This window comes from Coenobita brevimanus, chromosome 19 (genome assembly GCF_032717465.1).
Source record: "Coenobita brevimanus isolate Jiangsu-jjx chromosome 19, ASM3271746v2, whole genome shotgun sequence".
Lineage (NCBI taxonomy): Eukaryota > Metazoa > Arthropoda > Malacostraca > Decapoda > Coenobitidae > Coenobita > Coenobita brevimanus.
In genome coordinates, this window is record NC_136972.1 from 18,775,158 (window position 1) to 18,800,304 (window position 25,147).

Below are 25,147 nucleotides of genomic sequence, written 5' to 3' on the forward strand. Positions count from 1 at the left end.
CTTTTAAGGAACTGTCACCATCCTCTTGCACTTCATCTCCTTGGTCCTCCTCAACATCCTCAGGTGCGGATGAGCACAATTCCTCGAAGACGTCCCAGCTGTACTGTCCTGGCCCATGGTACTGCCGCAGACGGTTCGAGTGTACCACCTTAGGCCGAGATTTCCTGTCTCCCCGAATCCGATACATTATGTCTGATAGGCGGTCCAATACAGTGTAAGCCCCCTTCCATGGGCTTTGGAGCTTCGATGACCGTCCCTTCTTTCACTGAGGATTGTATAACCAAACTTGGTCACCATCCCTGAAGCTCACCTCATTTGCCTTGGCATCATACTTGCACTTCATCACCTCTCCTGAAAACTTCAGGGCTCTTCGCACTTGATGATGTACCTCAGCCAGCCTTTCCTGAAGGTGCTTCGCACAGCCGGTGGTGTCTGTAGGCAGCTCTTCACCAGGTGGCCTCCCCATTAACAAGTCGACTGATAAGTGTAACTCGTGGCCCAGCATCAGTTTTGCAGGAGTGTAGCCAGAAGACTTGTGGGATGCAGACCGATATGCCATCAGCAATGCAGGTAACTTCTTGTCTCATTCTGTTTGTCCATCAATGCAGTACTTGGCCAGTTCTTGTCCAAGGGTCCTGCTGAATTTCTCCACCATTCCATCTGACTGTGGCCTTAGGGGGGTCGTCCTGGTCTTCTTGATCCCCAATAACTTGCAGCAATCACGGAACACAACAGACTCGAAGTTTCTATCCTGCTGTGAATGTAGCCCCTGTGGCATCCTAAAACGACAGAAAAACTGGTCAACCAACAGCTGAGCAACAGTCACAGCATAGGCTTCTGGCCACTTTATGAAGTAGTCCATGGCGACACATATATATATGGGTTTCCTCTCTTAGTGAGTGGCAAAAGGTTCAGCAATGTCCACCGCAACTCTTTCCATCAGTGCACCCACTTGGTACAGCTGGAGAGGGGTGCAGCAATGTTTCTTGTGTCCATTCTTGGCACACCACACATCACAGGCCCAATACCACTCTTCAGCATCCTGATGCATGCCAATCCAGTAGAACCTCTGTCGAAGCCGGCTTAGAGTTTTCTTCACTCCCAGGTGCGCACCAGTGATCTGGTAATGGGACTCATCCAAGATCTCGGACCTCATCTTCTTTGGAACCACCAGTTGCCAATCCTTGCTAAGGCCATCGGATGTCTCCCACTGATGCTCCAGTAGTCCGCTGTTCAGATGAAGAAGGTCCCACTGACTCAAGTAACTCTTAGTTGTAGGGCTTAACCTGGAAATTTCGTCCCAAGATGGTCGCATTGTACTCCACTGCAGTCAGTCTAGCACTGGTTGTAAATCTGCATCCTCTTCAGGTCTTCATCTGACGCTAGCCCTGTCTTTGCAGTGCAGCTCATTTCTTACTGTGATCTTCCTTTTTACTACACTGACGGCACACTGAATCACAAGGCCGACGACTCAGGCTGTCAGCATTGCCATGTACCCGCCCAGGACCGTGTTGCACCTCATAATTGTGTTGGTCTAGCTTCCCGAGCCAGTGTGCCAGTTGTCTTTCTGGATTCTTCAGCATTTTCAGCCACTTGAGTGCCACATGGTCTGTTCTGATGGTGAAGTTTGACCCATACAGGTAGGAATGGAAGAAATCAAGGCTCTTCATCACTGCCAAGAGCTCCTTACGGGTCACACAGTAGTTCTGCTCCGGTGGGTGGAGCTTCTTGCTGTAATAAGCAACCACATACTCCTTGTCATCTTTTTTCTGTGACAGGACTCCACCAATACCATGGTCACTAGCATCACAGTCCAAGATAAATGGCTGATTCTGGTCTGGGTATGGCAATACTGGAGAGCTTGCCAACGCATGCTTGAGTTCGTCGAAGGCTTTCTGAGTCTCTGATGTCTATGCAAATTTCTGCCTTTTCCCCAAGAGCTTGTGAAGAGGTGCAGCTATCGTTGCAAAGTCTTTGACAAAACGTCGATAGTAGGTGCACAAGCCCAGGAAACTCCGTAGCTCTCTCAAACAAGTTGGAACTGGCCAGTTTTCCACAGCCGCCACCTTCTCTGGGTCAGTACAGATGCCGCTTTTGCATACAATGTGTCCCACGTACTTTACTTCCTTCTGAAACAAGTAGCATTTCTTGGGGTTCAGATTGAGGTGCACTCTGCGGATGCTGTTCAGCACCTCCGACAGCCTCTCCAGTTCCTGGTCGAAAGTCCGTCCAAACACAGTTACATCGTCCAGACAGATGAAAGCTGTCTGCCAGTGCAGGCCTTCCAGTACACGATCCATTAAATGCTCAAAAGTAGCTGAAGCATTGGATAGCCAAATGGCATCACCTTCAACTGCCATAAACCCCGCCCGTATGAAAAGGCTGCCTTCTCTTTGTCCTTCTCTGCAACCTTGACCAGGTGGTATCCTGCTTTCATGTCTAGGGTGGAGAACCACTTAGCACCTGACAGAGCATCCAGGGTGTCATCAATTCTTGGCAGGGGGTATGCATCCTTCACTGTTACTTCATTCAGGGCTTGATAATCTATGCAGCACCTTACTGAGCCATCCTTTTTCCTTACCAGAACCACTGCTGATGCCTAAGGACTACTGGACTTTTCTATTACTCCTTGACTGTGAAGATTCTCCATCACCTTCTTCATTTCTTGCCATTGGGTTCGTGTCATTCTTCGCGCAGGCTCTTTAATTGGGCGGTGATCCCTGGTGTCTATACTATGCTCCACCAGATCAGTGCACCCCAGGTCTAGGTCTCCTGTTGAAAAGACATCAGCATATTACGTCAGCAGCTGCCGCAACTTCAGCACTTGTGAACCATCCAGGCATTGGCAACTCCTTGAGAAGAGGTCTTGCAGGTGGTCTGGCACATACCCGTCTTCCCTGACTATGCTTCTTTTACAGGCCTTCCTCCGATGCCACTCAGGGTCCACCGTCTGGCACAGTCGCACAATTTCTCCCTCGTTAATCCTCTGTGGCTCGTGGGAGAATTTGGCCACCACAGCCGGCACTTCACCTGCACCTGTTTCCACCAGTGTTCTCCCCACCATCACTCCAGCCTTCGTCTTGCACCATACATCAGACTCCACTACCCCTATACAGTTGTCAAAACAGCCACTCACCTTACACTGGAGCAACAGTTCTGATTTTGGGGGTATCACTGTAGTGTGGAGGGCCCTCACCTCGCCACCAGAACTGGTACGTTTCACTGCTGTAACGGGAACTGACCTTTCCTGAACCTCCAGCTTCATGGAGCATAATTCCAGCTCACGTCCCATGGACATAAGGTAATCCAGACCCACAGGGCAAGGATCCTCCATGTCGGCCATGTAGACTGGTAGAGTAGCTTCTTGCCCTACCACTTCAGTCCGGACATCCAGAGGTCCTCTCAGTTCCACACGGTGCCTAGTTATGCCACACAGTTGTCCTGATGACTCAGGCAGGTACCGATGATGTAACACATCAGGCCTCACAAAAGTCTGTTTTTGAGGCTGAATCAATCACCAGGGAACGCTTCTTTCCATCTATCCTTCCATCTATTCACACAGTGTCGATTGCCATCCTCTTGCATTTTCTCAATGGTGGGGGCTACTTGGGAAAAGCTGGCTGGTGGTTGCCCCTTCACACCAGCCTCCACTATTTTTTCCGCTTCTTTCTGGTCTTCTGCAACCTTCTTCTTATCATCCTTTTTCTTCTTTAGACACTTGGAACTGAAGTGTCCCACCTCACTAAATGTCCAACACGCTTTTGTTATAAGTGAAGATATCCTTAAAATTGCTCTGTTCTTGCTCTTTCTTCCGTTTGTGACAATCTTCCTTCTTGTGCCCCGACTTCCCGCAGAACCAGCAGCCTCCTCCGGTCTTCTCCTGGTCCCTCTTCCACTTGTAGCAGTCCTCTTTTCTGTATCCTGACTTTTCACAGCGTCAGCAATTTCCTTCAAATTTTTCTTTTTCACATAGCTGTCTCTTTCTTGCCTTGAATCCTGCACTACAACCTGCATGAAAGGTGGATGTACCTGACCTGACGTAGGACTCAAATTCTAGAGCCCTGGCTAGTGCTTCTTGCATGCTTCTTGGTTGTGCCTGCTTCACTTGCACTTTCAACTCTACATCCATGAACTGGTCCCTCACTAGAATACAAACAGGTTAGATGCTGCTCCAGGGTACACCTTATATGCCATACTCTCCAGATCATGAGCAAGCTGCTGTAGGGATTCTCCTCGAGACCATACACGGCTCCGAAATCTTGCTCTATAAATCTCAGTCTGTTACATGGTTCCATATCTGCACTCCAGCACTTCTACAAGGGACTGATAATTGTTCCTCTTCGTCACTGACATCTGGCCCAGAATTTCCACTGCAGCACCCTTAAGGCTAGTAGCAAGCGGCACTGCCCTTTGCCTATCATCCCAACCATTCTGATCCGCAAGTAACTCAAACTGTGCACGGTAAGCTTTCCAAGATACTCTGCCACCAAATTCCTGAGGATTCTTTTTAACTGGACCCCCATTATAGCCATGCATTTCACTAGTTCGGGGCCTAAAAGCTGGGACATCATAATTAAGGCCTGGACCCAAAACCTCTGCATTCCGATCATTCAGCTCTGTAATGTTACCTTTAGATGCCTGAGATCCGTCAAGATTCACCATATACTGTCCTGTCCATTCCTGTCATACGGTGCCCGTACACCAACCTGAGGCTCAGCAGTGCAGCATCTCTCTACAGCCCCAATTTTCTCACTAATTATCTTAACATGGTCGACTTCATGCGTCAACTTGCTATCTACATGCTGTCTGCACGCTATCACAATTCCCTCACTAATCTTTAGCTGGTTGTCTAGATGCTGTCTGCACTCCGTCCCTATTTCTTCACCAATTGTCTTCAACTGTTCATCCACATGCTGTTTACACTCTGCCACATTATTGCTTACCTCATACTTCTGCTGCTCTAGCTTAGCATATACTTCCTTCTTCAACTTCTGCTGCTCTTCCTTCATTTCCCCCATGAAAACATCTAGCTGTCCTTGCACCCTCAGTTGTACAGTACTTCCCTCTGTTATTCCTTTGATGCCTGTTGAAGTTGTTCATCTTGTTCTTTTTATTCTTCACTTTGTGCCTCTAGTTGTTCACTTTGTGGCTTCAGTTGTACACTTTGTGCCTATAATTGTTCTTTGAGTTCTTTAGTTTGTTCTTTGAGTTTTTTTTTAGTTTGTTCCTGTAATAGTTCTTTGAATTCTATATGTTCTTTATGTTGAACCTCCAGTTGTTCACTCTGTGTCTGTATTAGCTTCACGATTGTCGCCAGGGAAATTTCCTCCTCCTGCCCAGCTCGAGACGTTGTCTTCACACCCCCTGCTTCCATGTCAAAGGTTAAACTCACTCCAGCCCTAAATAATCCCACACTCCTGACACCAGTGTTACGTCCACACCCCACACTGCCACAGGCTCAAACAGCAGTAGTTCAGTACAGGAAGGACGTTGCCCAGTGAGTTGTTCTTTTATGGTCAGCCTTAAGGTGCACAGCACACAAGACCAGCTGAGACGAAAATAAGCACTGGCTTCTTAAAGTTCACTGTCTTTATTTTCCAAATAATTCCACTTAATGCTTTTCAACTTCACTGTTCTCACAAGAACTGGAGCTATACACACTTTACTAACTGCTGTTACACTTAATGCTTAACAACACTTCACTGTTAGTACACTTAATGCTTGCCAACACTTCACTTATTACACAAGTACCGAAAATAATCTTCACTGACAGTAATTACACTTAATGCTTGCCAGCAACTCTTCACAAACTTCACTAATAGCACTACACCAAAACCGACTGCACTTCACTCCAACTGACCTGACACCCGACTAAACTCAAAACAGTCTCTACCCCATCCTTATATAAGCTTGCATTATTAGAGAAACGTCTACATTTTTCCACATTATTGGTGTATTCTAGAGAAAGAGCACAGTTGCCAACTCGGAAACAGCCCGAAAACATGCCAGTGTTGTCTTACATTACATAACACTCTAAATCATTTACTATACGAACTTAAATTACATAATTTTACAAGCAATCACATAAAATATAAAGAAAAACAGCACAAAAATTAATGCATAACTTACGAAATAACTACGCTCACAAACAGCACGTTAACTGGCAACTCTGACTCGTATCGATCCCGGAACCAGCCTACAGTAAACATTGGGAAATATCGAGATGCTTCTCGAGCACCTAACTGGCAAATCACTCTTCTTAACAATCCTTTCCACAATCCTTGTCTATCCACCCCGTCATATGCTTTCTCCAAATCCATGAAGGCCGCATACAACTTCTTTCCCTTCTCTAGAAACTTTTCCACTAAAGATCTAAGAATGAATATCTGCTCTACCCAATCTCTTCCCTTCCTAAAGCCTCCCTGTTCTTCTGCAACTAATTCCTCTGTTATTTCCCTAACTCTGGCAATAAGTATCCTACCATATACTTTTCCTGTTACACTAAGAAGACAAATGCCCCTGTGATTACCACACACTTCTTTTTCCCCTTTCCTTTGTACAAGGGAATAATTATACCTGACTTCCAATCCTCCGGGACTCTACCTTCCTCCCAGTCCAATCTGCACATCTTCAACATCCATTCTACTACTATCTCTCCCTCATGCTTCAGCATTTCACAACACACTCCATCAATTCCTGGGGCTTTCCCCATTCTGACTTTCTTTATTGCTTCTGCAACTTCCATCCTACTGATTTCTTCCTCTCCTCTCACCTCCCTTCTTCTCCCAGCCATTCCCCAGCCACTTATACTCGCATTACATTCGTTCTCTATGTTCAACAATTCCTTAAAGTGTTCTCTCCATCTGCTCACTTTTTCTCCCTTCTCCACTAGTAATCTACCATTTTTATCTTTGACTCCCCTACTAACTTCATTGCCACCCTGTCTGACTCTCTTTACCTCTTTCCAGGACATTTTCTTACATTCCCTCCTTGTTTACGAGTACACTCAAATTCCTTCCAAATTCCTCATCCACTCTCTTCTTACTTTCTCTTACTAATCTTTTCACCTCTCTCTTCCTTTCTACATATAGCTCTCTCTTCCGTCTCTCAACTTCTTCCACGTCCCTGTTTCTCATCCATTCGTTATATGCTTTTTTCCTTTGTGCCACAGCCTGTCTCACCTCTTCATTCCACCATGCTGTTCCTTGCACCCCCTTTCATCTTCACCCCACACACCACCTCACATGCTGCACATATATCTTCTTTGAATATCTTGCACACACCTTCCACGTCCCCCGTGTGCTCCAATTCATATTAACCCAATCATTCCTCCAATTCTCTCTTATATTCTGCCTTTTTCTCATCCTCTTGTTACCTTTCCACTCTCCTTGCATCTACTCCTTCCTCCCGCCCTTCCCTTCTTCTATTTCTCCATTTTACTTGGACCTTGATTCTGACCAACACCAAGTGGTGGTCAGAAAGTCCACTCCCCCAGCTTCTATGTGCTCTTGCATCCATTACACATCTTCGCATCGTTTCATCCACACACACATAATCAATCACTGCCTTCCTTTCATTCAGTTCACCATCCACCCTTCTCATCACTTGCCATATATCCCTGTGGACGATTTTGTGCCTGAAGAGGGTATTGGCTATAACCAACCCCCTCCTGGCACAAATGTCCACTAAAGCACTGCCATTCTCATCTATCTCAGCAGGCACACCCCACTCATCAACTACTCCGTCCACCTTCACATTCCCTACTTTACCATTCATATCACTAATCAAAAACACTCTCTCATTCCTTTCCAACTTTTCCAAGCACACTTTCACATTTGTCCAGAACTCTTCTCTTACTCTGTTTACATGTTCTTGTGTTGGTGCATACACGCACACAGTCACCCATATTTGTAGTACAACTTTCAGTCTTACCAACACAATGCTTGAGCCAGCTGATCCATCCTATCTTATATTCTCCTTCCATCTGTTACTCACAACAATACACACTCCTTCTTTTGCCCTCTCAATCTCATCTACTCCTGCACATATACCCCATCCATACTCCCATTCTCTCACACTCTCACCTCAGCATTTAGTTTAAGTTAATCCACTTACATCCACTTTCGCACCCTCAAGCACCTGGACAATCTCCCTCTCTTTCACCTCATCATTGCACCCCTTACATTCCACGTCGCCATTCGTATCACGTCCTTTGTTCGGTCCTTAGATGTCATCTTTTGGTCAGTCCTGGTCCGAGGCTTCTTGTTAGTATTTTTTGTTAGTTGTGTTCCGGGGAGGGGCACTAACCCTCTGCCAACCAACTTGCTTTCACGTAGAGAACACGTGTCTGTTGGCTATAAGGTTACCACCCAGCACTGTAAATGATTTCCTGGTTTACAGGAAATCAATTGGCTTGCCACTCGATGTAGAACCACCCTAAAAAACAGGGTATCACTACATTAAGAGGGTGGATGATGGACGGCCCCACCTGCCACACTTTTAAATAAAGACATCAACAAAGTATGTGTATTTTCCTGAAAAAGAAACGAAGTTTTATTTGCAACATTCTGTTATAAGGGAAAAACTGGGACTATTACACGTTTTACATAATAACTGAACACTGTGGTCATTAACAGCGAGATTTTGACCGGAATCAGGTTCAAATCCCTGCTGCAACAGGGAACAGTTTAAGGATTTGAATTTCACGTAAAGCAGACTTTACCGATCTACCAGAAGACCCGCCGACATGTAAAAATACCCCCGCTAATACCAATACACCAAACCTGTATGAGACAGCCCTAGCATGTATTCTGTATGGACGGTAGGTGTTAGCGCCGAAGTGATGACATGTAGAGGTGTATGATATGCAGAAGGACCACTGGGCCTTGGAAGCAGGTATGAAGCCTATGCCCAGAGTCGAGCACATAAATATATATATATATATATATATATATATATATATATATATATATATATATATATATATATATATATATATATATATATATATATATATATATATATATATATATATATATATATATATATATATATATATATATATATCCTGTATATATATAATTATGTCGTCTGTAAAAAAATTTAGTAAATTAGTGATTTTGCCTGAATTCATGGCGGCAATATAGGAAAACTGTTCATAACTTTTTTCGATCCCCATTGACTTCTTTTAACATCTTGATTTTGTGGCCAGAAGTGTCTCCTGAACAAAATCAGACCACCCATGGAGGATCCTGGAGTGGGGGAACAAGGTCCCTCTATGCTGGCTCATGGCTTAATAATGCTTATTTTGTGTGTGCGGTGTATCGGGGCCAGCATGTGAAGATTGTCAGGCGTAAAAGGAATGACTTTGCTAGAAAGCCTCCTGAGTGTGTGGAAGAGTTTTTTTTATTTAGGAGATATGTTATGAACTGGAGCTGGAGCTGGAGTCACTTGGGTATGAAGTGGTTGGAAGAAGTTCAGGAAGCTGTTGCCTCTCCTGACACTTAGAGGACTCTCCCTCCGCGCTATGGGATCTTTCTATGCGGCATGTGTTAGGTATGTAATGCTGTGTGGTAGTGATACCTGGTCAGTAAAGGATAAGGATATACGCTGGATCAAACGCACAGAAACGACAATGATTAGATGGATGTGTAGTGCGTCCTTGAATGCGTGGCCTGGAGGGGCTAAGTTTACGATTGATGAGTTGAAAGGAAGGATGGAACTGGAGTGTACAGATGTTGTGATGTGGAGGAGATTGAGATGGTTTGGGTATGTGGAGTGGATGGAGGACTAGTTTTGATCTGGGCTGACGCCCGCGCATGTACACCTAGTATTGATGGGTAAGGTGGAGGTTATGCAGTTATGGCCACCACCACCACCACCACCATCACTGCTACTAACAGGACCGTCATCGGAACTACCATCACCACCACCACCACCACCACCACCACCACCTTAAGGCTACCACAATTTTCTGCTTAATAAAATCATCCATTCGTGGCATCACATAAGTGATAGAAATTTGACTGTTGATATGCTACCCTCTCTCTCTCTCTCTCTCTGCATAGATGCATGAGTCCTACGGACATGCCCGCCGTATTTTTCCTGTGTTCGATGGAATATTATCGAAGAAAAATCACAAATGTTAAGGTATGTGAGAGCTGTACAAAAGATTAATACCCCTCCCTTAACTACAAACATAAATTTATATTTCGAGGAAGTCTTGAAGTGTTCAGCCTCAACACTAAAGAGAAGAATCCTATGACACCAATCACCGAAAGGAGCAGAATATAATATAACCGAAAGGAGCAGAATATAATATAACCGAAAGGAGCAGAATATAATATAACCGAAAACTGAGTCGGGAAAATGAAGTGTGAGCGTGGGGGGCAGGGCTGCAAGAGGCAGACAGAAAAAAAAAAAACTGGGACAAGGTTATAGAGTGTGATCTCCGGGATAAGGGACTAAATAGGGAGGCTGCCAGAGATCGAGCAGCGTGGAGAGCCGCCATTAGGTGACCGAAGCCGAAGCATGGAAGCATACTGGATCCTTTATAAACGATACGATTATTATCATTATTGTTATTATTATTATTATTATTATTATAGTGCTATGTTGGGGCTCTCACCATCCATTCACTCGATGTAGTGCTGCTCTTGGGTGACTGCCCTTTCCTCTCTTCCTTTCTTCCTTCCTCTTCATTCTTTCTTTCCTTCATTCTTTCCTCTTCCTTCTGCCTATGGGTGATATTACACTTCCTCTTTTATCTTTCTTTCCTTCATTCTTTCCTCTTCTTTCTGCCTACGGGCGACTCTACACTGACAAGCCAAATAGTTTCCTGTACACCAGGAAACCGTTTACTACACTGGATCGTAACCATATTACCAAATTATGGCGCATGGTGGTTTAGTGAGTAATATTAAGGCGCTCCAACCGGAAGCCTGTGCAGGTTTATATCCAAGGGGTGGTTGGGGTTTATAGCTCACATAGTGCAGCTCAGGGATGAGTGAGGCTGGTCGCTTTCATCTTAAATGTCAGGACCAACTTGCCTAACCCCAGTCTCCTACGCTCCTCATGGTGCAACACAGGAGTAGATGATGGATGGATGGATGGATTATCATTATTATTTCGTAGTAGTAGTAGTAGTAGTATTGGCGATGGTGATGGTGATGGTACTGATAGCAGAATCCTCCTCCTCCTCCTCCTCCTCCTCTCTCTCTCTCTCTCTCTCTCTCTCTCTCTCTCTCTCTCTCTCTCTCTCTCTCTCTCTCTCTCTCTCTCTCTCTCAGGTTTTCGATTTTAATTATGTTAACACCAGACGATCTTATTCAACTTGGTAAGGTCGACTAGTACCGAACGAGTTAATGAAGGTTGTATCTAACCTTTTCAGTTCAACTGGTCTCTTCTAAGCTGAATACTTGTAAAACTGTGTGCAAGTAGCCATAATAGTAGCAGCAGCAACAGCAGCAATAGTTGTAGCAGTAGTAGTAGCTGGGTCCTTCATAAGGTTCTCAGCCTCACTCAAAATAATGTAACTGGGGAGAGTCTTGTATTATATCTCAACACAGTCTCCCCTAAGTCCATGCCCTTGGTCCACCGATGTTTAAGCATTGCTACCCCATTGCAGAAATAGGTCACATCTTAAGCCACCAAAAACAACTCAGCAGAATGAACGACTTCATCATCACTCCAAAAATGGTGCCCACACAGGTCATTTGAGTTTGAGAAACAGATGGAAGTCAGATGGAGCCAGGTCGGGTGAGTAAGGAGCATGAGGCAACAGTTGGCTGCTTCAGTCACTGCTGCCTGTAACATGTGGACAAAGGCATTGTTCTGGAGCAACAGCACACTCTCTTCGCAGCTTAACTCTCTGTTTTTCTCAGACTGCTTCTTTCGACTCGCACTTCTGAGACATAATAGGTCCCATTAATGGTTTGACCCTTTTGCATGTGGTCAGTCATAAGAACTCCCTCAGTGTCCCAAACAGAGGCCATCACCTTGCCGACATATACCACTTGATGAATATTCTGGGAGATGGAATCGTGGTTTTCCATTACTTGCTTTAATTTTTTTTTTCCTCACTCATCCTGGGTCATCCTGGGTCACAAATCTTTTGAAGAAACTGGCTGGATCAGCCTGGAAACCACTCAAAAGTGTTCTTGAAGTTTCCAGTTTGGTCAGCTTCTGGTCTGGTATCAACATTCTGGGCACCCATCTTGCACACAGCTTACTCATACCAAAGATGTCAGCCAAAATAGTGTACATCGAGCCAACGCTGACGTCCATGGTGTTGGCTGTTACACAAACAAACGTCTATTACTCATGACTATGCCGTGAATGGCTTCCACTTGATTGTCCATGGTCGATGATTTGGGGCGTCATGACCGTGGGGCGTCTTCGATGCTCTCTCTGACCTTCTTGAAATCAGCAGCCCACTTCCTTATAGCGGAATAACAAGCACAGTCCGAACCAAGTGTGTTGACTGTGTCTTAATGGATGTCTGTGAGGGTCTTACACTTTTTTTTTTTTTTTTTTTCAGATACTTGTTCCCAGCACAGGCTTTTTTCTTGTCCATTTTTGGATCTTGCTTTAACTTTCCGAATTTCAAATGGTCCCACCCACAAACAAATAAAGACAAAAATTTGAGTTCTTGTGTAGTCATATGAGACTTTATAATATACAGTCATACTCAGAAGTTGTGGTTACTCTCCTTGGTTTTGGATGAGACAGAGAACTTTCTGAAGGACCCAAGTAGAAGTAGTAGTAGTAGTAATAGTAGTAAAACCGGTCTATTAAGTCGAGTAGACCCACCAACCGCAGGCAAGCAGTCACCCCAACAGAGCCTCCCTTGCAGTGAAACAATGTTCTCTTGCGGTGAACAGGTTTTTGCCACAGTGAGGCACAAGGAAGAGTATGTATGTTTGGTTCCTGGGCGGACGCCGCATTTGCGTCTCCCCACCCAGATAAGAGGGGCACAATAGTACGGTTCACAATGGACCATTATTTGGTTATATGGTTATTATCCAGCGTTATAAACTGTTTCTTGGTTTAGAGGAAGTCCTTTGGCTTGTCACTCAGTGCAGTCACCAGAAGTGGAAAAACAGGTAATAAAAGTGATAGGAAAGACAGAAAAAACCGAGAAAGAATGTCAAAGGTGGAGGACGAAGCTAGTAGTCCTACATGGACCGAGTGAACGAAGGTCGGTACCACCTACCACTTCGCCTGGAATTTGTAAAAATAACCATATAACACCACTTCTGACTGAAGGGTTTAAAGTACCTGGTACAGTATACTGAGTGTAAACTACCATATGTCTTTTTGACCTAAAGAATGGAAATGATAAGTTCGTTCAATGGAATTTACAAAGGCAACAACAACAACAACAACAACAACAGCAACAGCAACTTTCTGTCACTTTTTCTCCCATATAAACAGGAGCATAGGAGTCCCGGGCTTGGCTACTCGTCACGGTATTTAAGGCAACGGTGACCAGCCTCACTCGCCCCTGAGTGGCATTACACAAGCAACAAACCCCAACCACCCCTCACATGGAGCCCCTGCACTCCTACAGGCTACGTCTGGCTGGAGCGCCTTAGCCCACTAAACCACAAGGCGTCATCTGGTTATATGGTAACCACCTAGCATAGGAAAAGGCTTCCTGGATTACAGATAACCGTTAGAGAGAGAGAGAGAGAGAGAGAGAGTGGATGATGAGCTACTGCATCTACTGCCATTTATAAATGATAAACATAATGTTCCTGACATTCATCCCATGGTAGATTTTGAAGCAGGTTCTTCATAGCAATGTATTATGTCTATTACGCCATGATATTCCCTTTAGACATAGGGTGGTCCATAAATAACGCTCCACTAGAAACTCACATGGCGGTATGTTACACGTTGCAGGGACGGCTCAGTCAGCTTGTGTGGGCGTGATTGTGACAGTAGTAGGTAATTAATAAATGATTCATTACCAGCCACACTGACTGGACCGTCCCCGCAACACACCAAAAATAACCTGGCGCAGTGGAAGAAAAAGCATTATGTGAGTCATCATACATATGATATATATATATATATATATATATATATATATATATATATATATATATATATATATATATATATATATATATATATATATATATATTTCATTCATTCATTGCCAGACGCCATGTATCCCAAACAGGGTGACCAAGGGCTTAGAGTTAATTGTTTTACAGGGAGGGGCACTAATCCTCCACCAACCCCACTTGACACGTAGGGAGAACGTTATGCCAACAGCATCTGGTGTTCCCAGGCGGTCACCCATCCAAGTACTAACCAGACCCAACGTTGCTTAACTTCACTGATCGGACGGGAAGCGGTGTGTATATATATAGATAGATAGATAGATAGATATAGATAGATAGATAGATAGATAGATAAATAGATATAACAAAACAGAATATACAAAATAAATCGCCTAGGAAGAGGCATTACTGTACATCACCAGAGCCACTTAGAATACACGTATAGGTATCACATCAATATAGTATCAGTTTCGAAATTACACCCAATAACGGACTCTTAAATTGGCCACTTCCGAGTTTTGGGCTACAAGGAAGTTAAAATTATCGACATCGGTAAAATTTTCATAGCGTTAGTTATAATCGCGCTTAAAATTGATAAAAACGTATAAAACACCTTTGACTTAATTAATACCAGCTACTCGCTCAACTAAGTTTTGTTTTGACGCAAAACAAGAGAAATAATATGCAAGTTTAAAAAAAAAATGATTGGTCTTCGATAAATTACTTTTTTTACGCAAAATCGAAACAAAACATAACTGAGGAAGTTTTTAATATTGTGTCAACACTATTTACATTACTTATTTTTTTGTTTTAAACGCGATTTGTCAACGAAAGTTATCCATGTCGATAACTTCAAATTCCTTCCGGTCCAAAACTCACAAGTGGCCACTTAATATGCTCATTAATATACTTCAGCAATGGACTGGTTGACGGTCGTCTGCAAGTTGTATAAAGTAATACAATTGTCGCTCATAATCCTCGGAATATCATTATTTTGCTCTCCGATTACATATTTATGAAAAAAAAAAAAAAGCCGATCAAAGTTGGAGATTACCGTACCTCGCGCGAAACATGTACCCTCACATTGACGTCGCAAACCCTACTAGGGCCACAACTGACCCAGCCTAGCTGCCACTCACAACAATGGGAACCATTCTTCAGTACCAGTAAGATTTCTGTGATATTCAGCTAATATAATCATACTATGTGTGAAATACCTAGTGTGATAACTCTCTTAAAAATGAAGTATGCTATGTTTGTGCTTTAAGGACGAGTTTTGTTGGTTTTAGAGAGACTAGTGACAGTGAACCTTGTGACAACCAGGTACCTGTAGGACAACTCGGTAGCTACAAAGATTAGATTTGATAAAGTCGTAACGAAGTGATTTATGAACTGAATCAGAATCAGTATTGGTAGGTCCTGACTCTAGGGCCATATAGTCCAGAAATTGGGCAGTAATACACAGGGAATATGCCACAAAGACCGAAATATTTCAGTGTTTTTTCCTCTTAGGCTTGACTGTCGACAACTAGAGCTCTGTGGATTATTTGGTTATCTAATTTCTTGGTCTTATGTACTGTTGATGTTTGAACGTCTTTCTGGTAACAACCAGTCTGATCTGGAAAATAAGACAAATCACATCGCTACCAACGGCTTAAGCCAATGTTAGGGTTGGTTTTGCTTGACAGGTGACTGTTAGGTTAAGCTGTATATGATAGACAATTATAATTTTTATCATCATATAGGTTCATACACACGTAATTATCTGACATATCATCAAAAATTTGTTTTTAATTGACCATTAATATTTCACGATTTAGAGCAAAATTTGCTGAAGTTAGCAGAAGTGTTTCACCTCTAGCTTGACAACTTTCACCTCTAGCTTGACAACTTGCTTTGACAGGCTTGTTTTGTGTAAATATTGATTTAGAATGCAAATACATTTACTTGTGTTTTAAATCAATATTTATGCGAAATGGATGTCTGTCAATTTGTGTTAACAATCTGAAGGGTAAATATCTGCTAACTTTAGCACGTTTTGGCTCTGAAACCTGTTTTTATAGTAAGAGTCATCTTAAGCACAAATTTTTTACCTGATTTCAGATGATTAGGTGTGGATGAACCTATATGGTGATAAAAGTCATAATGTTTTATCCCCGATTCGGTATTTCCTCGTACAGCTGCACAACAGTCGGAGATGGCAGTTGTGACTCTCGACGCACTGCATACCATTGCAGCTTCCTGGTTTTCATCTTTTGGAACAGTGATGAATCTTTTTTCTGGTGTGATTCTACTTGTGTTCTTGCACAGTGGAACAAAGCACCAATGATGTTTGTTTGTTGACCTGGCCATGACGAAGCAAAACTTTGCTAATCAGCAGAACCACAATCAAACAATTTAGCTGGGGATCACAGTCTTGTTTTGTCTCCAGGCTTGGCGGCCAGTGACGTCACAGCCACTGAAGGCTCGCGCTACTATCAACCTCTTTTGTGCAGCTTTAAAGGCTTCTGTCTCCAAATTTTTACCTTGGTTTTTCAAATTAACTATATAATAGGATAATTCAACACATTCATCACTCAAATAAATTTTGCTTAAAAAAAAAAAAAAAAAATCGACCGTCAACCAGTCCATTCCAAGTACTTTTTCTCTTATCTTTAGGCATACGTCACAAATGTTTTTTCTACGTACAAATTATAAATGAAGGTGCTGGGAATTTCTCCAGATCCTATCTCCGTCATTTATTACATCTACGTTAAAACGAAATAACCTAATCTAACCTAACCTAACGTAAGTTAATCCTAATCTAACTTTAACATAGGTGCGATAACTGAAGGAGCTAGGAACTGGATAACCCCTTCTCCCTCCTGTTATACAAAGTACTAAAAAGTGCATTTGCAATGGTTGTATACAGAAGGGAAATGGCTTAAAATTGCATAAGCTAAATGATGAACCTATTAATGTCATTCTCCATTGGTTAAACATAATTCCGACATACTGCCATCATCTGCTGCTACCCTGAACATATTCGTCTGGCCAACTGTTTAAAGAAATTAAAGACATTAAGTCACCATCAGCAGCAGTACTAATGGAGATGTTCTTGTTGTTTTGGCCCCAAGCTCCTCTGAAATTGAACCCGGTGGATTGCAGGCTGAAGTTAGTTGCTTTTTTACTGTAGTCATCCATCCTCCTTTCGGGGGTCCATCCTCCTTTCAGGGGATGGGGAGGGAGTTATGGACGCTTGTATGGCCTTGCCTGGTTATATAGTGCCACCACGTGAAGGCTTCCCTATCCAACACCTTTCTGGTTATTTTGAACATAAATGTGGTCGCTGTTAAAAACGTGTATGCCTGGCCTGATACTATGCAAGAAGATCCTCCTCCTCCTTCTGTTCCTCCTCCTCCTCCTCCTCATCATCATCATCGTCAACAACAACAACAACAACAACAACAACAACAGTAGCTCAGAAGAGTAGGTGTACGAAACTAGGATACTCAGTCCCAACATTTATGGCAAGGGAAACCACTCTCCAACCAACCCTTGACTGCACACTCATGTGGGGCACATCCAGCTGGAGCTCCTTCACCCACCACGCCACCAGACTACCAGATCACATGAAAACTGTTAATAGTTACCTTCTGGAGTATTGCTGCTCCTGATCCGAAACTCACATTTGCAGCAGACCATCCTTTCTCCTCCATGGCGCCCAGTGTCTTGGCTGAGAGAGAGTTAACTACAGTATATATATGTATATATATATATATATATATATATATATATATATATATATATATATATATATATATATATATATATTTAAAATCTTTTTTACTTATTCTAACAAGTGAACAAGTGAGTTTCTGTACATCAAGAGGGACTCCCTGTAGTTAAAGAAGAAAGTAAACATAGACCTTATTCTCAAGTGACATCATGGGATTCACAGCACCTCTTCCTTAGCGATTTATTTTGTTTTTTATAAACATAGGATGAACAGAAGGAAAAATAATAAAAAAAATGAATGATGTAACTGATTACAGGTGTCCTCCATTCATAAAAAATCTCACACAGTTGGACTTGAACTGCTTAGGGTTGAAGTTTGGGAGGAAACTAAACTGAGGAAGCGACTTTTAAAGGGAAGTAGTTCGGGGAATAGAGGAATTCTGATCGGCAGACGTTCTGCAATATGGCAGTGTGACATTCCAGTCATGAGCGTTACCAGGTGGGAATGTAGCATGGGGGAAGACGTGGAGAGGTGACGCAATGACTGCAACTTCGCGTGAACATTTACCATAAAAGTATCTGTAAAATATTGCAAAGGAGGCAACATTCCATCTAACTTGCTGGGGGGGGGGGGTTGTTCATTTGTAACTGCAGGTTACAATTACTCTTATAGCTTTGTTCTGAATTTTGTCCAGCAGTTTTAGTGCAATTTTCTACATTCACTCCACAAGGGTGAGCAATATTCCAGGTGAGGGAGCATATGACTCTCGTGAATTATAGCTAACCATTGGTTAGTGAAGAAGTCAAGGACATTGTACAATAATCCAAGTTTCTCTGAAGCAGTTTCAGCAAGTGAGAGGTTTTACCGAGGCTAATGTTAAGCGAAACACTGAGAATTTCAATACTCTTAGACAGGAATATTGGTTGCATCGAAGATCAGGCAATATCTGTCGATTAGTATGTTGGATATATTGGATATTAGTATGCTGGATATATTTGATTTTCCTAGCATTAAAAGAGACAAGGTTATTTTGTTCCCATTCAAAGATCTTAATTAAGTCTTTATTTACGAAGATTGCTCTGCTGAGATGGGATACCGAGATATCAGACTTTATGAATAGGTGGTTATGTGTAAAGGAACAATGACGCGATGAGTCATCTACATATGAGTGAATAGTATTATAAGCGACAGACAAGGGGTCTTTAATATGAACGAAGAATAGGGTTGGAGCCAGGACAGATCCTTGTGGCACACCGGTATTAACTCAGTGAAATCTCCAGTATACATCATCTATCTTTACTCTTTTCTTTCTGTTGCTGAGAAGTGAGGAAATCAGAGGGAGTAAAGATGACAGGCAATAACAAGGGAGTTTGGATAACAGGGAACGGTGCCACACAAAAGCGCATTCTCTTGTATGTTATTCATAACGTTGTAATATCGACATGGTTTGCATCAGTAGCACACAAGAGAATACTGAAGTGCAACGCGAAGAAGGAAAAATTTAAGGAAGAGCGTTGTGGTGATGTGGACGAGATTGAAAGTATTAAAAATCATTGACATCGTTTGGTCATGTGGAGAGGATGGAGAATGGAGAACGAGAGACTGGCCAGAAGAGTGTATGTCAGGAGGAGGAGGAGGAGGAGACCAATGATGAAATGGAAGGATGGATTGAAAAGAGATATGAGAGAGGGGTGTGTGAGCTGGAGAGAAGGCAGCCAAATGAGAGAGGATAGGGCGTAGTGGAGGCAATTGGATTGTGGCCAACCTTTACAGAATTAAGACGTCTGACAGTAGACAGATACGATATATAAATAGATAGATAGAGAAAGGCTGTATAGAAATTTTCAGATTTACTTAGGATGTGACTCCAAATGGCCTTGGAGGTTCCTTAACACCTCTTCATTAGCGTTTTATTTTGCACATTACGTCTCTGCGTCCTCTTGCATGTCACTGATACAGACTGATATTGCTCGTAATGCGGTTATTACCAAATACACGGGAATGGAATTGAGAGAGAGAGAGAGAGAGAGAGAGAGACAGACAGACAGACAGACAGAGAGTAACCCTTCCATTCCGCTTAAAATACACTCCTAAAGTTGTGTACGCAAACCTTAAATCGCAGAGTGTATACCCCTAATGTCTGAAGGACACTAGTGGAACTCCTGCGGTCATCAGGTAAGATTAGTCTGCATCCAATACTACAAAATGCAGTAAACAACGCTATAGGATGGCTAAATAAGTTCCCTCTTCGTTAAATGCTTCAAAAGTAATTTTCAATTTTTTTTTTTTTTCGGTCAGCGCCTCATATGCTTAAATAGTAATTTGCAATGTGGAAAGCAAACATAATATTTTTTTTTTGTCATTTTCGGAGCATCTGTGGTTATTATATCATCTTTTTTACTTTAGCTTGGCCTAAAATTGTCATCACTCCATCTTGAATACTGATCTGTGACTAGAAGGGCAGATACATGTACAGGTGCTATGGAACGCATGAAGATCCGTTGTACTGTCATTTGTCACTTAGTGACGTGAAATAAACTGTCAAAGTACGAAAATCAAGGCCAGGGTAATGTAAAAGCATTATACTGTATATATGGTCGGCCTGCATCCAGCATTATAGAGTGCTGTCAGCATCATACAGGAAGGCTAAACATATCCATCTTCGCCATGTACCTCAAAAATTAGCATAAAAAATTCTGGGTCTGAATGAGTAACATACAAGAGGCCACTGACACGTACTGTGCAGAATAAATCACTGCGGAAAAGGTGCTACGCAATCACCAAAGCCACCCACAATAAGACCTTACTATGCTCCGTATTGTAGGTGGCATGACAGGCTCCTTAGCACTCCTTCCTAAGCGCCTTATCCTGCAGATTTCACATTTCTATCCTCCTGTATGCGACTGAAAGAAACCAAGTCCATAACTGAAATGTATAAATAACATCAAAGAGATTATTACAGTCAATTATGAAAAATGTCACTTAGGAAAAGGTGTTATCATATCTCCTAATTTCCGGTTCTAAGACGGTATTGTATGAGTGGCACCGGAGACTTCCTAGCACCTCCTCCTAAACGATTATTTTGCTCATGACACCTAACTTTCTCTCGTATGTCATTAATAAAATTTAAATATGGGCATTGTGAGGGATAAGGTACAGAATAAATCGCTCCGGGAGAGGTGCTATGAAGCCTGGTATGTCGTTAAAAACGAGCACGTCTCACCAATGGAGCGACAGTTGACGCCGTCACCAATGGCAACCCTGAGGAATGGCGGGAGCAGCTTGTATCCTTTGGCGTTCATCTCTGTGCCGAACTTCTCTCCTATTATTTCAAGGCACTGTGAAGGAAATAATGATATTGATAATAACAATAATAATAACAATGATAATCAACATCATCATCATCATCATCATCATAATCCTGATCTCCTTTCCCACCCTAGAGCAGGGTGAGGAGTAGCAATGTCAAGACAGCCCAAATCTGCCCAGTCCAATGGGCCACGCTTCCATTCACTCATCATTTAAGCCCCCGGAATCCTGGCTCTATCGGATACGCCAAAAACATTCACCACGTTCTGTAGCTTCACATAAACGTATCCGACTGAGTCAGTCTGGACTCTGCCACGTTAAAAAAGGGGTGCCAAATCCCTGATCATGCACTTCTCACAACATTCATCCAGCCAGCTCGATCTCTTGTCAGTTCCCTAGCCTCACCGACTTCCAAACCTCTCTTCCTTACACATTCATCCACCATATCTCTCCACCTTCTCCTTGGCCTACCTCGCCTCCTCCCATACCTTTTTCACCACTGTGTTGTTATCCTTCTCTCTTCACATGACCATATCATCTCAGTACACTCTCTTCAATTCTGGTGTCCACCAACTTCCTCACTCCACATCTTTCACGAATCACATTATTTCGTATTCTAGCCACCTTCTGTACTCCACATACATTCCTCAGCAGTCCCATCTCCACTGCTCTTACTCTTGCCTTTTCATTTTCATGCCACACCATAGTCTCACATCCATATGTTAAAGTTGGCGCTAACATTCTTTCACGTAAGCCTCGTGCAGCTGCAACACTCAAACCTCTGTTTCTTATCAAGGCCTTCATTGCATCAGCTACTTTTCTTCCTTGTGTCACTCTGCTTTCAACTTTTGCACATTTTCCTCTCTTTTCTATCACCGTACTCAGGTATTTGAACTCTCTCACCAAATACAGTCTCTCTCCATACACAATAACATCGCACTGGGAGTCACCTTCTCTCTCAATAACCACCACATTACACTTTTCTACATTTACTCTCAAGGCACGACGCTCACAGACATCATCAAAACTCAGCACTAGCCTACCAAGTTCTTGTCCGGTACTTGCAAGCAGTACTGCATCATCAGCATGCAACAAATTTGATATATTTCATTCATCACCATTCATTAGCAACGTCATCCCTCTCTCCAATACTTATGTTTTTATTTCTCTCATCACCCCATCCATATATATATTGAACAACCATGGGGACATCACACAACCTTGTCGCACGCCCACACCGATCGTGAACCATTCACTTAGATGCCCATTATTCCTTACACATGCTTCACTACCATCATGAAAACTCTTGACGGCACCAAGCAGCTTACCAATTACACCGCACATGCGCAAACTTTCCAAAATCCTTCTCTGTCGCCTTTGTCATATGGTTTTTCCAGATCCATGGATGCCATAAACACCTTGTGGTCCTTCTCACAAGCCTTCTCTGCTATCTGCCTCACTGCAAATACTTGATCCACACATACTCTGTCACTCCTAAAGCCACCCTGTTCATCACTCACTAGGGCTGATGATATCTCTCTTACTTTCTCCATAAAATTTCTTCCATACACCTTCCCCACCATACTCAGTAAACTTATGCCACGATAATTCTTGCACTCACTTCGCTCACCTTTATTTTTGTACAGTGGTACAATCACAGCCTTTTTCCACTCTGCAGGCACAGTTTTACTCATCCATGCCTTCTTAGATATCGGTAGAGAGGCGGCCTGCAGTCCTAATGGACCCAGGATCGAATCCCGGCTGGGGCAGGGAACAGTTTAAGGATCTGAATTTCCTAAAAGCAGACTTTCCTGATCTACCAGATGACCCGCCAACATGTTATAAAAATACCCCCGCTAATACCAATACACCAGTCCTGTATGAGACAACCCTAGCATGTATTCAGTATGGACGGTGGATGTTAGCGCCGAAGTGGTGACATGCGGAGGTGTAGGGGGACTACTGGGCCTTGGGATAGGTTACTGCCCCCGAGAAATAGGCCCTGAAGCCTTTGCCCAGAGTCGGACACGTATAAAAGAAAAAAAAAAAACTACACTTAATCGTCTCTACATACACCTCATCAACCCCAACTGCTTTTCCATAATAATAATAATTATAATTATAATAACCAGTGTACACCCATACCTTCACTTTCTTATTAATTTATTATTATTATTATTATTATTATTTGATAGCAACAACAGCAGTAGCAGTGGTCGTAGTAGTAGTAGTAGTTGTTGTTGTTGTTGTTGTAGCAGCAGTAGTATCTGCAACCCAAGGCTCAACTGAAGGCCAGGTTGAAGTTGCCCTCCTCCAGTAGCCTAGTTCGCCATTTTCCTATGGAGGGATAGGGAGTGAGTGAGGGATGTTTGTATTGCCAAACAATGTCACTGTCCGGCCATAGTTTTTTTTTTTTTTATGATAGGAAGAAGGAACCAAAGGCCACAAGCCCGCAAAAACTGTTCCTTCCAAGAGAAGAACAAAATACAAGCGAGAGCCAAATTCAAGATCCGATCATTTCGAGATGCCTGGACACACTGCGTTTGAAAGACTGGAGATCATAGGAAGCAGGAAATACAGACAGAGGGAGACAGTTCCAGAGATGACGTGTTGCATAAATGAAGGACTGGGAGTAACGGTTATCTCTTGCATTAGAGAGCTGGACAGAAAAGGGATGAGAGTTTGCTGCTTGACGGGTGCTACGCGCCCGTCGTAGAGGTGGAGGAATGCATGCAGACAGTTCAGAGGAGCAGTGACCATTAAAGTAGCGATAGAAAAGAGATAAAGATGCAATAGTGTGGCGAAGAGACAGAGGTTGAAGGAAGGCAGTATGAGGAGGAGAGTTAATGAGATGAAAAGCCTTTGACTCCGCCCTATTGAGAAAAGCTGTGTGTGGAGAACCTCCCGACATATGCGAGTTGTACTCCACACAGGGGGGGATAAAATCCGTGAATAGAGTCAACAATTGTGCAGGGGTAAAAAAGTAACGGAGTCGGCTTAGCACACCTCTCTTGGAAGTAGATTTTACATGAGATGTAATATGATCTTTCCAAGATAAGTCCCGAGTGAATGAAACCCCAAGCATGTTCAAGGATGATGCAGGATTAAGCTGAATATTATTAAACATTAGTGGGTACACCTGTGGAAGATTTGGTCGGGTTGATAGGTGTAGGAACTGAGTCCTAGATGCATTAAAAACAACAAGATTATTTTTATCCCAGTCAGAGATACGAGCCAAGTCAGACATTAGGTGTGCCATAGCCTCATCCCTTGTTTGTTGAAGTAACTGCTGAGATGGACGTTGCGGGAACCGAATGGAAAGGTGAAGGGTGGAGCCATCAGCTTACGAGTGGATGGGGTTAGATGTACAGCTTAGAAGGTCATTGACGAATAAAAGGAAAAGAGTTGGTGATAGGACAGAGCCCTGAGGAACACCACTGTTGATAGATCTAGGAGAAGAACGATGGCCGTCTACAACAGCGGCTATAGAACGACCAGAAAGGAAGCTAGAGATGAAGGCACAGATACAAGGATAGAAACCGTAAGAGAGGAGTTTGGAAATTAAAGATTTATGCCAGACTCGATCGAAAGCCTTTGAGATGTCAGGTGCAATGGCAAAGCTTTCGCCAAAGTCCCGAAAGGAGGATGACCAGGAGACTGAAAGGTAGGTGAGAAGATCGCCAGTGGAGCGTCTCTGACGGAACCCATACTGACGATCAGAAAGAAGGTTGTGATAGGAAAGATGCTTTAAAATTTTTCTATTGAGATTTTGACACCACGTGAGGGCATCCCTCTCCAGAACCTAGTAGTAGTAGTAATAGTAGTAATAGTAATAGCAGTGGCAGTTGTTGTTGTTGGTGGTGGTGGTGGTGGTAACAATTGTAGCCTAGTAGCAGTATTGTTGTTTGTTGTTGTTGTTATTATTATTATTATTATTATTATTATTATTTTTATTATTATTATTATTATTATTATTATTATTATTTCTTTCCTTCATTCTTTGCTCTTCCTTCTGCCCACGAGTGACATTACACTCCCTCTTCTGTCT

General features: G+C 42.9%; 1 protein-coding gene across 1 annotated transcript in view; it reads right to left on the reverse strand.

Annotated features, from left to right (window-relative positions):
- LOC145391705 (nicotinamide phosphoribosyltransferase-like) overlaps window positions 1-25,147 on the reverse strand; it is a 230,643-nt gene that overhangs the window by 15,968 nt on the left and 189,528 nt on the right. Inside the window, exons 9-10 of the mRNA XM_080266243.1 lie at window positions 21,014-21,128; window positions 17,705-17,787 (exon numbers count right to left, since the gene is read on the reverse strand). Of these exons, the coding sequence (XP_080122369.1) occupies window positions 17,705-17,787; window positions 21,014-21,128 (198 nt within the window). The remainder of the gene's footprint in view (window positions 1-17,704; window positions 17,788-21,013; window positions 21,129-25,147) is intronic.